We start from the raw sequence: 13428 nt of genomic DNA on the forward strand, positions 1-13428 counted from the left end.
TAGGTCAATAAAAACGAATAACCCACTCAAATAACACAATTACAGTAAGTGTGTAATTCAGAATAACAGTAAAATAATAGACTATCAACTTTAACAAGTCGTATGCACGAGATAATTCATAAAGTGGAGATGTGCTTTCTCTCTTATACTCAAAACTTTGCTTCTTAAATAGTATTTAGCTGTAGCTACATGAGGAATCCTATTAAATTTTTTGTTGATACTGTAATGACCAGTTACCGTATTTTTCGGACTATAAGGCGCACTTAAAATCCTTTAATTTTCTCTAAAATCCATAGTGCACCTTATGTATTAATTCTGGTTGTGCTTACTGACCTCAAACTGATTTTATGTGGTACACGGTGCTCAAAAATGTGTATTTTGTATTGAGTGTATTGTTTTGTACTTTATGTGTTACAACAGAACAATGTTGAGCGTTCTGGTGAATGAGTTGAATAAAGTTTGACTTATCTGACTGTTTTGTTTCGCTTAATGCACCTTATGTATGAAAACAGACCCGTTCATTGATACTGCGCCTTATAGTCCATAAACTACAATATATGAACTCATGCAATATTAACCACGTATAAACCAAATCCAGAGGATAAGAGTCACAATTAAACTAAGAAACTGAGACAAAGGTGTAACTGCTATGTTAACTTTATCTGTCCGTTTGTTACTTTTAACATTCTGGAGTGCTTATTTTATCCTCCCCGATTATCCTCCTCTATAGCAATGCGTCTGAATGAAGTTAGGTGTGCATGCGTATAACCTTCTAAACGGTTGTTTTGCCCGTACCAAACAAATGCAATGCTGACAATGGCTACAGTTCAAGACATACAGGTGTCGCACCCTTTTTTTAAGAAGCTAAAAAAACAATCTAAATGGAAAAGTCCTTCATGAGCCTGCACAAGTCCCATGATGAAGAAGCACAGAGTGACATGCATCTCCTCTAGTGTCAGGATTACAGCAGTCTTTTCATACGGTTTGTGTGCTTTCCTATCTGCATGGTGGTTCGGTCCGCCGAGTTCGTCAGAACGTCCAGAACTTCATCTTGCCGCTCCAGCTCTGACTCCGCCTCCAGCGCAAGATGCTTTAACTGTAACAGCATCTACTCACAAACATAACACAATGCAGGGAAAAAAGGGACACCCATTAGTTTCAATCATTACTTTAAACCCCAGAAAAGAGGCGTAGCTAAGCAACAAGACAAACATAAAAATGATTAATTATCAAAACTTCAGCAGAGCAGTGAGCAAATTCAGGATGCAACATGTGGACCATGTGTTAAAGAGGTACACAATATGGATCATTGTGTTGAAACATATACAAGTTAGAAAAATGGAGCTTTATGTTTCATTTAGACTCTTGTTTTGCATTTTTCATACAAAAACAACACCTCACTGCTGCCTAGTGTCTGGAGATCAGTGATGCAGTGTGTGAGAAGTGATAATGTCATAATATTCAGGAAATGAAACTCGAGAACACACCACAAAATAGGTCTTAGCTTGCCCCCTTGGCCACTGATAAACAATACTGCTGTTTTTTTTTAACTTTCTATTGGTTTATATTGTGACTCCATGTTCAGGGTCTAACAACCGTGGTTGTTATGGTTAATGTGACAGCTTAAACACACTGCAGTGGGCCAAGCAAAACCTAATAAACACTCACTTCAAACCCCACCACCCTGGTTTCTAAACCAGAATTTTGCCAAAGATGCTCATACAAACCCTGCTCACACAGCAGCTGACATTATGTCAGGTTTCTGCTTTCTGTGGGCATTTCAGCCGAGCCCGGAAAACAGCCGGCAGCAGTTTGAAAACCAGATAGCGTCAATGCACACCAAAAAATAGCAACTGCTTTCACTCATGCTGGTCTGTGACTTCACAGTTTAAACTGGGAAGACATGACGGACTTAATGCTGCAGTTCACTGGGGCTCTAATCTGGCTAAAAAAAGCCACATTTCAACTACTATAAGCAGAATAATATATAGACTAAAAATCCAAAAGTTTTGTGCATCAGTGAGGTAATTTAAGAATTATGAGATATTAAAAAAAAATACACAACAGGTGTGAACTGTTACTAACAGGCTTGTCATGCTGGCAAATTTTGATGGCGATTAATTGTCTCAGAAATTATTGCGATAAACGATAAAATTGTTCAAAATTGGACAATAATTAGTAATTGTCAAATTTAAGAAGAAATGTTGGTTATTTTGAGTGTAGTACCTTTTTTCGACCACCAGATGGCAGTATAAGATTGTTTGAACTGAAGGATGGATAGTGAGTGAGCGAGCAGCGTGTCTCTAAGAAAAATGGGAGTGAGGCCCCTTGACGTGGCATGGGCTGTCTCTCACTTTTTTCTGTTCTCAAAATGGTGGACGCTCAGTGTGGTTTGAGCGCTTTAGCATAGCACTTTTCACACAAAGCTTTTAATAAAAAAAAGAGTAAACAATTTATCGGCTTCTTTTTGCAGAGAAACAACTTTTTAGACGAAGGCACGGGTGAATTTGGAATCTTCGACAAGACAGAGGTTTTTTCCCCGAGTTAAGCCTGTCAGCTTAGCTTCTCAGCTTAGCTGCTTTTAATAATCCCAAAACACAATTTTAGATGGTTGAAACAAATTTTAAAGAGAAAGGGAGGGGCCAGTGAAGATCACCGGAGTTGAGCCTTTTGTCATCCAGTGTCTTCAGTAGAAAGAGAGACATGAAGAAACGATAAAGCCGATAAATGAAAATAAGGTAGATAATTTTCATTTATCGTGCGATTAATTGATTTATTGATTTATTGTTTATTGCGACAGGCCTAGTTAGTAAGTTAGATTATTCTCACCAAAGATGAGTTTTTCACAGCTATTTGTTCAATAGTAGCGACATGTTTTAGCTTAATTACCTATTGTTTTCTAATGACACACGACTAATGTTTTCTTCTCAGTTAGACAAAAAAAATAAAGAAAAGACACAGAGGATGCAGCAAAGTTGATTTATTTATTTATTTATATATTTATATATATATATATATATATATATATATATATATATATATATATATATAAATGTGGTCTACATAACGTCAAACAGAGATTCACAAACATAAAGTCTGTTTAAATCAGGTGTCTGAACTTGCGTCAGTGTTTAGGTCGTGCCACCACAAACCGTGTCTGTAACAGCTCTCAGTACTGTGAGATCCTGAATGGAAAGGCCTGACCAAACAACTGTCCATGTTTCTTTTCCTCTCTTAAACCCAGGATGGACTTGGGTTTGTGGTCTCATAAAATTTTAAACGCAGGGTGAAAATAACAACATCAACAAAAAAAACAAAAAAAAAAAATTACGAAAAAATTGTGGTTCTGAAACGGAAATATCAAAACGCAGTGCTGTAGCTTTAGGTGTATTTACAACGGCTATCATTGTTCACGATGACCTACAGCAGGCGTATGCAGGCCGTTTATTTGCGCCACCTGTCTTATGTTTATGCATGTGAAACTTCTTAATGCCTCAGTAGAATCGCTATATTTTTAAACCGGCCATGGAAATCCAAGTTTCTCACCTGCTTGAGTTCCTGGGCCTCAGCCTGACTGACGGACGGCTGGAGGACTTGCACCTGCAACTGGGAAAGCTCTCCTGCTGGGACCTCCAGTGGGAGCTCAGGCTCTTGGCCCATCCGCAGCGAACCTGATTCCGTGGGTGGAGATGGTGAAAAAGAGCAGAAGGCATACAGTACGTTGTTTATAAGGAAACCAGACAGTAAACTCAAAATACAGCAACTGAGGCAATCAGGATGAAGTGACTCATCAAAACACATGTCTGCTAAAGAGAAACACCAATAACCATGATGAAATGTTTTTACATGTGGAAGCACTTAGAAACTTCTCGAGATGGATTCGTAGTTCTTTACTGCCACTCAGTGGTCAAACTTAAACCAAGCATGGGCACGAAAAAGCATTAAAATCTTTATTCATCTGATCCGTTCCTTACCCTCATTCCAGTTTGTTCCTTCTTTGTCACAAGGAGATGAAAGCGGAGTTGCTTTGAAAGCCGTGTATTCGCTTGTAAACTCCATCTTCTTCTTGTATTGCATTTCCAACACGGATATTGCCTCGGGCATCTTTGCAGACAGAAACTTGTAGCATATATCTGGTTTCCCGATGAATCGCTGTCTAACCGTGATCTCATAGGGACTGTGCGCCCTGATTTCGTCGATTTCGTTCCGTTCAAACCGGTGAAGGAGTTGGCAGTTTGTGTCTCGCACCTCCAGTGAGGATACCAGCACCAGCAAACATCCAGGCCTCAAGTCTGAGTCCCCACCTTTGGACACCACCACTGGAATGCTTGTGATCACCTTATTTCTACTGGAGCTCTTGCCTGCTGAGAGGGTAGCAGCAGCCTTGGCTGCGTCTTCGGCCTTGACCTCTTGCTGAACCTTCCAGGGGAGTTTGCCAAAAGGCCACCAGGACGGAGACTCAAGAGCTGACAGAAGCCTGTAAAACAGAATAGTTATGGGCTATTATTTTTTCCTGAACTTTTAAAAAATAATACATGCAGCTCATTAAAGAATTACGACAAGCTCCGAATAATTACTTATCAGCCACGCCTAGATCCGAGTCTATCGTCTCCAGTCCCTGCATCATGTTGTCAAACTGCTCTCCCTGGTGGCTGAGGACCCTGCCTGTGTCTTCTAGTCTTCTCTGGGCTCCTGCCACCAGGCTGATCAGCTCTCTCCCCTTAGAAGGCTGACACTCAGCCCCTCTCGCCTCTGAGGTGGGAGACAGAAGGCGCTCTCTCCAGAAATGCTCCAACACATTATAAACCACCACCCGGTTGGGCTTGAGGGAACCGAACCAGTGCTTCACGTTACCCTGCTCGAGCACAGTGAGGGTGCTGAAGATGAAACTGGACGACTCCATCTTGATCTCTACGATACAGGACAGACGGAAGCTGGCGAGACACTCCTTGCTCTGGCTTGAGACAAAGCGCACCATGGTCCTGGTGAGGGACAGGGTTCCACTCTCCCACCGCTTCTCGGTGTTTAAATAATAGGAGCCAGGCCAGTTGTGGATGGAAACGTCCCGGCTCATCTGACAAAAAAGAAACATTTGACCTTGAAGTACGGCAGATGAAATTGAGTGTGAATGCAGTTACATTAGAGCTGATTATGACAGTGAACATACTTTCTTCAGAGTAAATCCAGGCAGCTCAAAGAGGCGTTCAGTTAGATGAGACACTTTGTCCGCATCACAAAGACATTATTTTAAGTTTATAATCCTATTATCGACTACGATTTCTTGTTATAAAAAGTATGTTTCCCGCATACATCTTTAACACTGGGATAAGTCTCCGTCTTGGTATCTGTGATGTTTATTACGGATGTGATGTCACACTCGAGTTAGCTGGCTCAACGTGTACCAGATAATCTTAAACGAGAACTGGTTTTATTTATGTTTTTATTTTTTAAGTTAGTGGGGTAATAAGGGGTACACGTAAGATTAAAAATAAGTAAACATTTGAACATCAGAGTAAAAAGTAAAGGATATGCAGACGAACCTTGCCATCACTTTTCACTGCAGACAAAGAAAGACGGAAGGAGGGCGCGCACAATCGTATTTATGGTTCTCAAACACGATGGTAAATCATTGTACTCGAATATATAAAATGTACTTTGATTGGCGTTTAAAATATTTGGTATTTTACATGCGTTTGTGTTTGCGGAAATGCCGCTTCAACGCAGGAAAAAAAAACTACTTCCGGAAACGAACCGGTGTTGCGAAAGAATTGTTGCACTCGAAAAAAATTGCGTCCCCTGTCTCGGGAGCGCGCTTAAAACAGGATAAATAAATTTAAATGAGACTAATAAAATCATAAAAGCTATGATCCACCAAATCAACAACAAAATCATACTCATAGTACAGTAAACTAACAAACGTGTTGTCATTTTAAGGTTTACTTCATTGTGCGCGCTCCCGAGTCAGCGGGCACATATTTGTTCAGGCATAATCACTTTCGCGAAACACCTAAGATTACGTCACTGGTACGGATGTATTTACTGTCCGATGGAAAATGTATGCCGGTTACACAAAACACTTAAAAAGGGTTTGAGGAAATTTTTTTTATCGTTAATGGGGGTGGTTTTGGGAGAAAAAAAAAAAGTAAACGCAGTATGATCACATGAACAAAAATAAACGTATGTTGCAATTACAAATAGTAACGGTATCGTTTGCGATGTTTAGGAACCATATATAGCTTGTAGCAGTTATGGCGACCTGTTTTCGTGGTAGGAAAAATATAAACAAAAATCGGTAAATTTGAAATTAACTTGGACGGAAAATGAATGTAGACACATAGTAATGCTAGTTGAATCTCACCGCTTGCTCTCCATGTCAGTTCCCTGCTGTTTAAACCGTGAGGGTGAAGCTTGCTAACCGGCTAGCCGTGTTTACCACCATGGACAGGGAGGCATATCGCAACTGCTGCAGCTTGGTCAAAATACCAAGTCAGTCCTATGAGCTGTTTTGGTCTTCGCATTTTGTGGACTACATCGACAAGGACCTGAGCTATTCGAAGTTTTTCAAGAAATATTTGCTACCTAATCACCCATGTATGTTTTCAAGAAAGTTCACGGAGGAGTGGAACTGTAGAAAACAATGGGTGACGGAGGAGGGCAAACCTAATTTTCTAAAGCTGCTGCAAGACTTTGGTAAATGAATCTCTTTTGTAACAGCTGCAGTGACGTGTCATTTAATATATAAAAAAATTAATGTATATATTTTCTTATTTCTTTTGTTTATTTTATTACAGATGAGACTCCTGTCCCTGTTGCAAACTGTAATGCAAAGGAATACAATGCCAACCCCAAACAAGTAATGCCATTTAAAGAATTTATACAGTACTGGAAGGAATACATCCAGAATGGACACTCATCACCCAAAGGATGCCTCTATCTGAAAGACTGGCATATGTCAAGGTATCATTTACTGGATAAATATCTTTGTGAAATGCACAAGGTACAAAAACAACACCTTATGATGAACATGTCAAGGATATGTAGAAACAAGATGATCAGCCCAAAGCTGTGGAAAAAAAAGTGTATTATGATTCTAGTTTTATTGCCAAAGCTCATTTGATTTAATTATTTGATGCAGCTTTTGAAAGTTGCAACAAACTTTATTTTTTTTTCTCTAAATGTTAAACAAAAGGAAAATACACAACGGTTTATACCAACAAGATTTAGCAAGGATAAAAAAAAAAAAGTCCGTTTTAAATGTCAAAATTAAAATTAACGTACCGTACTATAAAGTTGTATTATTTTTTTCAAAATTTGTTCACAGAAAATAAGTTTTACATTGTAAGTAAATTTTCTTTACTTTTTAGGATGCCAAAAATCGAAACCAAAACAGTTTTGAATAAAAAAAACAAAAAAAACAATAGTTTCAAAACGTTGCACAAAAAATATGGTATTTTGTGTAAAAGCATATAGAAATTAAACTTGTAGTTTGGACCATCACCATTTCTGTTCAAGTAATTTGTTGTCTTGTAAATGCTTAATATTCAAAACAACATATGTTTTCTTGATCCTGTTTTGAAACATTGAGAAATGTGTGGAAAATAAATATTGTAGCTGCACCATTGTTTTGGGCAGCTGCAGGATTTTTAACAAATTAATCCCAAAGTGTTCAGATTACTCTTTATTTCTTCAATGCATCACATTTTAACTAATTGTAAGTATGATGTAGTTATGTTTTGTTATTCCATAGGGACTTTCCAGAACATAATGTTTACATCACACCTGTTTACTTTTCATCGGACTGGCTTAATGAATATTGGGATACACTTGAAGTTGATGACTACCGGTTTGTTTACATGGGACCCAAAGGTTCATGGTATGAAAAAGTTAAAACACACTATTGGTAATAACTTACTTTGTATATTAAAGTTAGATTTTCATGCAATACAATGCCTGTTTGTTGTGTTTAGGACTCCGTTCCATGCTGATGTGTTCCGCTCGTACAGCTGGTCTGCAAACATCTGTGGCAGAAAGAAGTGGCTGCTTTATCCTCCGGGTCAGGAAGACTTTTTACGAGACACTCATGGTAACCTCCCATATGACGTAACGTCAGCTGAACTTCAAGACAGAAGCCATTTCCCACAGTTTGAAGAAGCATGCCAACCTCTTGAAATTATTCAAGAGGCAGGCGAAATCATTTTTGTGCCAAGTGGCTGGCACCATCAAGTTTATAATCTGGTGAGAACTGGCAAGTTGAGCTGGAGCAAATTAGTCAGCTTAATTATACTGTTTTATAGATCAGAGATGATTGAGTTTGTGGTCCTGTTTTTTTTTTTTTTTTTTACTTCCTAGGAAGACACCATTTCAATTAATCACAATTGGCTGAATGGCTGCAACGTTGACATCATGTGGCAGTTCCTACAGAACGAGCTGTCCTCTGTTCAAAAAGAGATAGATGAATGGAGAAACACAATGGATTCATGGCATCAGCACTGTCAGGTACTGTGCACGAGGTCGTTCACTCAGCATGTCGCAGGAATAAATCTGTACAATGTAGTAATTTTTAGGTATTTTTCTTTCAGGTCATCATGAAAGCATGTTCTGGGATTGATTATGGGGAATTTGCTTCATTCTTGAAAATCATCGCTGAAAATCGAATGGCGTTTCTGAACGCTTGTTTTTCCGGCGACTCCTCCGATTACTCACGAAATCTCACCGAAACTCTGAGCACACTAGGACCTTATCATGCAGCTTTTGACCTTCAAAGAGTGGCTCATGTTATCGAATGCCTCTTGTGCAATGAAGACTTCAAGCGGCTCGATCGTTCAACGTTGGCTTTGCAGCCGGAGGCCATGTTGCTGCGAATCCGAGACACCATACAGTCCACAAGAGGGCAGCATCTCCTTTATCAAGAATAATGTGTCCCCACCATCTGCAGTGTTCTCTCCTGGGATGAGCTTGAATGACACTGGCAATTTTAGTAAACACGATAAAAGCTTGAGATTGTTTTCAGTTTTGAATGTCTGGTGTTTGCTTTTGCAATGCAAACAATAAATACATGTAATAAATAAATAAAAAACTGTCTACATGCATACACATACAAAAATGTTAAAGTTACCATTTTTCATATATTTTAAATAACCACAAATGTCACTTAATACTTGATGTATTATTTAATAAACGACTGTGGGAAAGCATAGCTTTGTGATAAATAACAACAAAATCAAGCCAAAACGGGGTTTAGTACAGACAACACATGTAAAGCAATGGCAATGTAACATCCAGTCCTTCAGGGTTCTGTCAATCAAAAATCTGTCTGATGTGATGCATGTCACATTTCAAAGAGCTACAAAACACCCCATCTTCAGTTAATTTTCACATCCTTAGGCCACCAGTCTGGCACAGAGGCTTCAAGTGTCACCGTGGTGTCGTCGGAAGATTTGAGTGTCAACACTTCTTTGGCGTGTGCCATGCGAATTAGGCTCAGCCCCAGCTCACCAACCCCTGCCCTGTGCTTCCCAGCTGGCTTGCCCGACTGCGTCTGCAAGGCGGCTCCCTCCTCGTGGTGTTGGACTGCAGATGACAATCGTACTGGCATGAGGCGCTTTCGAATCACCCCAGTGTGATGAGTCCTGGCTGTGAGCTCCTGGCCGATGTAACAGCCCTTGCTAAAGCTGATACCCTGCATGTAGACGAGGTTTGACTCCAGTGGTAGCGCCACTCCAGGAGGAAGGTCCTTCACTCCCTCAGGAAGTCCTAGACGACGACAGAAAAGAAAAACGAACAGAACTTGTCACAAAAGTTCTAGCGCACATGCTCCAAACTTTCCACACCATTTACTCTCATGTAATAAAAACAGTCCACTGCCACTTAAGTCATACCTATTGCATAGCGATGCCGGTGGTAGTCCTCAGTGTCTCCTTTCTGACAACATGCAACGATGTCCAACGGGTCAACATGACTCTGCAGCACCAATCTCCACCCCATTTGCGTGCTTCGAGGGTCAGCCTCCCATACCAAAGCTTTTTCCGGGGCAGAAAGCTCGGGTTTACTGGGCTGCTGACTTGTGCTGATCTGCTTGGAAAGCACTGCCCATACAGAGAGCTCTGGACAGGGGCTGACGTTGACCTTTCTACGGATCTTGTAAACCTTCAAGTGTTTTATAACTGCCTCTGTAACTGTGCTGTCACACTCCAGGAAAACGCTGTGTACGCCACCATCGTCTTTCAGTCTGGAACAAAATAAGAGTAAATCGAGTACCTCATGAAAAAGGAAGTAAAAAAAAAAAATGCAACACTGGGAGCCATTTTGTTTGGGTGTAATCATAGTGGGAGACACGTATTCAGCAAACTGCAAATAATCACATGGTCTAATTTTACTTCTAAATGCAGGGGATGATGTTATTAAGATCATTTAAAGCATGGATGGATTGATGGACATAATGTTGATAATCATGTGCATAAGACTTGCAGTTTCAGATTTCTGCATTTCCTGTAACATAATTCTTACAAGAAGGAAGTATTTTACTTCCAAATACTAGTCTTGCTTGTAACTACACATCAACATGATGAACCATTTAGCATTTTGTGTTATTTACAATGTAATGAAAACAACAAAATGGTAAATGGACTGTACTTGTATAACGCCTTTCTATCTTATGAAGATACTCAAAGCGCTTTACACTACAAGCTGTGCCCTCATTTACGCATTCATACAGCACTCTATTCTTTGTATAGTTCTAGTAATCAGTGATATATCACTTTCATACACCGATGGGACACACATCGGAGGCAATGAGGTGTTCAGTGTCTTGCCCAGTGACAATTCAGCTGCTGTAACTGCTGGTGGAATCGAACTCCCAACTCTTGCATTGGAGGACGACTGCTCTAACCACTCAGCCACCACTTAAATATATTATGAAACAAAGAACTATTATAAAAACTCAGCAATATGTAATCATGCTATAAAAAAAACACCACCAGCAGGTGTAAACTAATAAATTAAAAGGTGTTTACAGATGGTTGCTTAGCAAAATAAGACTCAAAATCTTGTGATATCTGACAAGTTTTTGCAATGATCCACGTTGAGTATTCTTAGATCTCTGACTGACTGAGATGTTTGCACAGAAGCAAAAGGTCCAAAGTGTTGGGAGCCTCTTGCTTTACATCTGACATTTGCAGTAATGGTTAATATTTCTTGTTTCAAAATACAGCGACTAATAAATTATGTTTAACCTCACCAAAAACATAAAACAACAAAACAATCAAAACACTAACTTTAGTTAATGTTTTTTATATACTCTAAATTATTTCAATTTTGGGGAGCAAGGGTCCTTGAGTACACAATTCTGTTCCACCTCATGTACCACATGCGGATGACAATAAAGTCACCTTGGGCTTAGTTGAAAGACAATGAGAGGATCCCAAACACTTTCATTTTATCTTGATTTAGTATCAAGTTCCAAACTTTTTTCCAAGTCTTTGCCTATTTAATATTAAGACTGTCTCTAACAAAACATGTTTAAAATAATAATAATAATCATTTTGTCAGCAAGTAATTTAAAAAGTCTTCATAAAGGTCGTTGTGATCAAAACTTTGAGCTCTTTAAAATACAATCTAATGTTATTTAATGTCTTTCAACAAGACTGATGGAATTAAACGTACCAAAACAAAAGCATCAAAGACAAAATGAATAAAAAAAAAAGATCTGAAATGGACAGAACGGGCCACCAGGAGACTGGATGGCTGCAAAGTCCTCAAGGGGCAGTGAGCACATAAAAATGCAGAAATCTGTGCGACAGTGGGTTTTCTTTTGGTTCTCCTCCCCCAACAATCAAAAGTCTAGAGTGCACATTTCTCTGCTTTCCTGTATATGATTGACATCTTAACCTGCTTCTTATACTGAAAACAACACTGGTACACTTTCATTTACAAATTCATCTTCAGCCTGCTGACTCCTGATGTCACAATAACAGTAGGGGTGCATCGATTTATCGGCCTCGATTTCCTTAATTTTGGGAAATAGGAGACCGGCTGATACTTAAATGAGAAACAGATTTTTGTGTAGTTTTAACAATCGTCTAAACTTCATTTATATTTCAGAGCACTGCCTCATGGCCAGTTAAAACAAGTTTGTATTGTTTCTAGGATATTGTTCAAGGGTGTCAATAAAATAATATTGGAAAATTAAAGGTGCATTGTGACCTTACAACACCGGACAGTGTCGCTTATAAAACAAAATCGGTATCGGCCAAAATCAGAATTGGCAGGTCGGACTTTTTAAAGATCAGTGATCGGCCAGGAAACTGCAATCGGTGCACCCTTAAATAACAGTCCAGTCACCACCTACGTTCCCAGGATTTTATTTCTTTCAGTGCCCCCTTAGTTCCCACAGAACTTGAAAAAAGGCCTCCTATTCTGCTCCATCATCCTGGAATACACTGCAACAAGATCTGAAACTGTCCAGTTTGAGCCCTCTGGGACATTTTAAACACATTTTAAAGTAAATGGAGAAATCATTGTTTCAGACCTCTGCTGCTCCCTTTTAACCCTCAACATAATGTTTTACAAATGTTTTGTTATTTCATGTACTGTAACTGATTTGTTTGTGTCTGTGTTACAGGCCTCGCTTGTAAATGAGATTGCCTTTCTCAACGGCATTACTTGTCTAAATAAAAGTAAATAAATAATGTTAAATGCCTACTACAATATGTTCAATGCAAACTTGATTCAATGGGCTTGACAATGATTTGATGTCTAACATTTATCAGGTATTTAGGTCCATTTATTCAACTAAAAACAACAACAACTGAGGGAAGAGATTTGAAAACATCCATCATCTTTATTCATTCTTCCTTTCTGTGTCACCGGTGCCCATATCCAGCAGTAACTGTGCAAAACACAGGGGACACGCAGGACACAAAGGCACGCGTGTTTTTGGTCTGTGGGAAGACCTGGAGAAAAGTCACGCATGCACAGAACAGAAAGGTCCTTGATCCGGATTTGATCTGGCAACCTTCTCACTGAGAGGCGGCAGCTCTACTAACTTAATTTAAACAACTTAAATAAAAAAATCAAATAGAAATCTCACCTGTACAACAGGAGGTCATACAGTGTTCTTCCCTGCACATTCAGCATATGGGCGTAAATGGCTGCAGGTTCGGGCTCTTCCAGCAGCGCCATGTCATTGGTGAGAAGCCCCTGAAGAAACGGACTTGTATCCGGGCCCTGAACCTTAAGCACGGTCCTGTGTGGAAGCTGAAAGCATACGAACTGCCCCGGGACATCTTTACCCGTGTCCTGGCTGTACCTTTTCATCTCCGCCGGAGCTCCGGACAGACTCGGAGGCAGCGTCCCGAACACACCGACGTGTTTTCTGGCATGAACACCGAGAGCTGTGAGCGTTCCCCGGACGAAGCACAGGAGCCCCAT

General features: G+C 39.7%; 3 protein-coding genes across 3 annotated transcripts; 1 reads left to right on the top strand and 2 right to left on the bottom strand.

The window, feature by feature from the left end:
* Nucleotides 1–672: 672 nt before the first annotated feature.
* Nucleotides 673–5564, bottom strand: snap47 (synaptosome associated protein 47). Its single transcript, XM_037681769.1, has 5 exons — nucleotides 5541–5564; nucleotides 4578–5074; nucleotides 3975–4477; nucleotides 3547–3671; nucleotides 673–1108 (listed from the first exon to the last, which is right to left on the bottom strand). Exons 2-5 carry the CDS (start codon nucleotides 5072–5074, stop codon nucleotides 962–964), a joined length of 1272 nt encoding a protein of 423 aa, XP_037537697.1. The 5' UTR covers nucleotides 5541–5564; the 3' UTR covers nucleotides 673–961.
* Nucleotides 5565–6238: 674 nt separating this feature from the next.
* jmjd4 (jumonji domain containing 4) lies at nucleotides 6239–8991 on the top strand. The gene is made up of 6 exons (XM_037681768.1): nucleotides 6239–6690; nucleotides 6792–6957; nucleotides 7748–7873; nucleotides 7968–8235; nucleotides 8350–8496; nucleotides 8580–8991. Exons 1-6 carry the CDS (start codon nucleotides 6438–6440, stop codon nucleotides 8913–8915), a joined length of 1296 nt encoding a protein of 431 aa, XP_037537696.1. The 5' UTR covers nucleotides 6239–6437; the 3' UTR covers nucleotides 8916–8991.
* A 368-nt stretch (nucleotides 8992–9359) lies between these two features.
* Nucleotides 9360–13428, bottom strand: iba57 (iron-sulfur cluster assembly factor IBA57). Its single transcript, XM_037681770.1, has 3 exons — nucleotides 13088–13428; nucleotides 9879–10228; nucleotides 9360–9753 (listed from the first exon to the last, which is right to left on the bottom strand). The coding sequence occupies exons 1-3, from the start codon at nucleotides 13426–13428 to the stop codon at nucleotides 9362–9364; spliced, it is 1083 nt and encodes a 360-aa protein (XP_037537698.1). The 3' UTR covers nucleotides 9360–9361.

The sequence above is a fragment of the Nematolebias whitei genome, chromosome 9 (assembly GCF_014905685.2).
Source record: "Nematolebias whitei isolate Nwh7 chromosome 9, NemWhi1, whole genome shotgun sequence".
NCBI lineage: Eukaryota > Metazoa > Chordata > Actinopteri > Cyprinodontiformes > Rivulidae > Nematolebias > Nematolebias whitei.

Coding starts and splice junctions, on each gene's coding strand:
- snap47 (XM_037681769.1), bottom strand. CDS start 5,074: ATGAGCCGGGACGTTTCCATCCACAACTGGCCTGGCTCCTATTATTTA. Junction 4,478..4,577: donor GATCTAGGCGTGGCTGATAA/GTAATTATTCGG, acceptor TCTGTTTTACAG/GCTTCTGTCAGCTCTTGAGT. Junction 3,672..3,974: donor AGGAACAAACTGGAATGAGG/GTAAGGAACGGA, acceptor CCACGGAATCAG/GTTCGCTGCGGATGGGCCAA.
- jmjd4 (XM_037681768.1), top strand. CDS start 6,438: ATGGACAGGGAGGCATATCGCAACTGCTGCAGCTTGGTCAAAATACCA. Junction 6,691..6,791: donor AAAGCTGCTGCAAGACTTTG/GTAAATGAATCT, acceptor ATTTTATTACAG/ATGAGACTCCTGTCCCTGTT. Junction 8,497..8,579: donor CATGGCATCAGCACTGTCAG/GTACTGTGCACG, acceptor TTTTTCTTTCAG/GTCATCATGAAAGCATGTTC.
- iba57 (XM_037681770.1), bottom strand. CDS start 13,428: ATGGGGCTCCTGTGCTTCGTCCGGGGAACGCTCACAGCTCTCGGTGTT. Junction 10,229..13,087: donor TATGACCTCCTGTTGTACAG/GTGAGATTTCTA, acceptor ATTTTGTTCCAG/ACTGAAAGACGATGGTGGCG. Junction 9,754..9,878: donor CCGGCATCGCTATGCAATAG/GTATGACTTAAG, acceptor GTCGTCGTCTAG/GACTTCCTGAGGGAGTGAAG.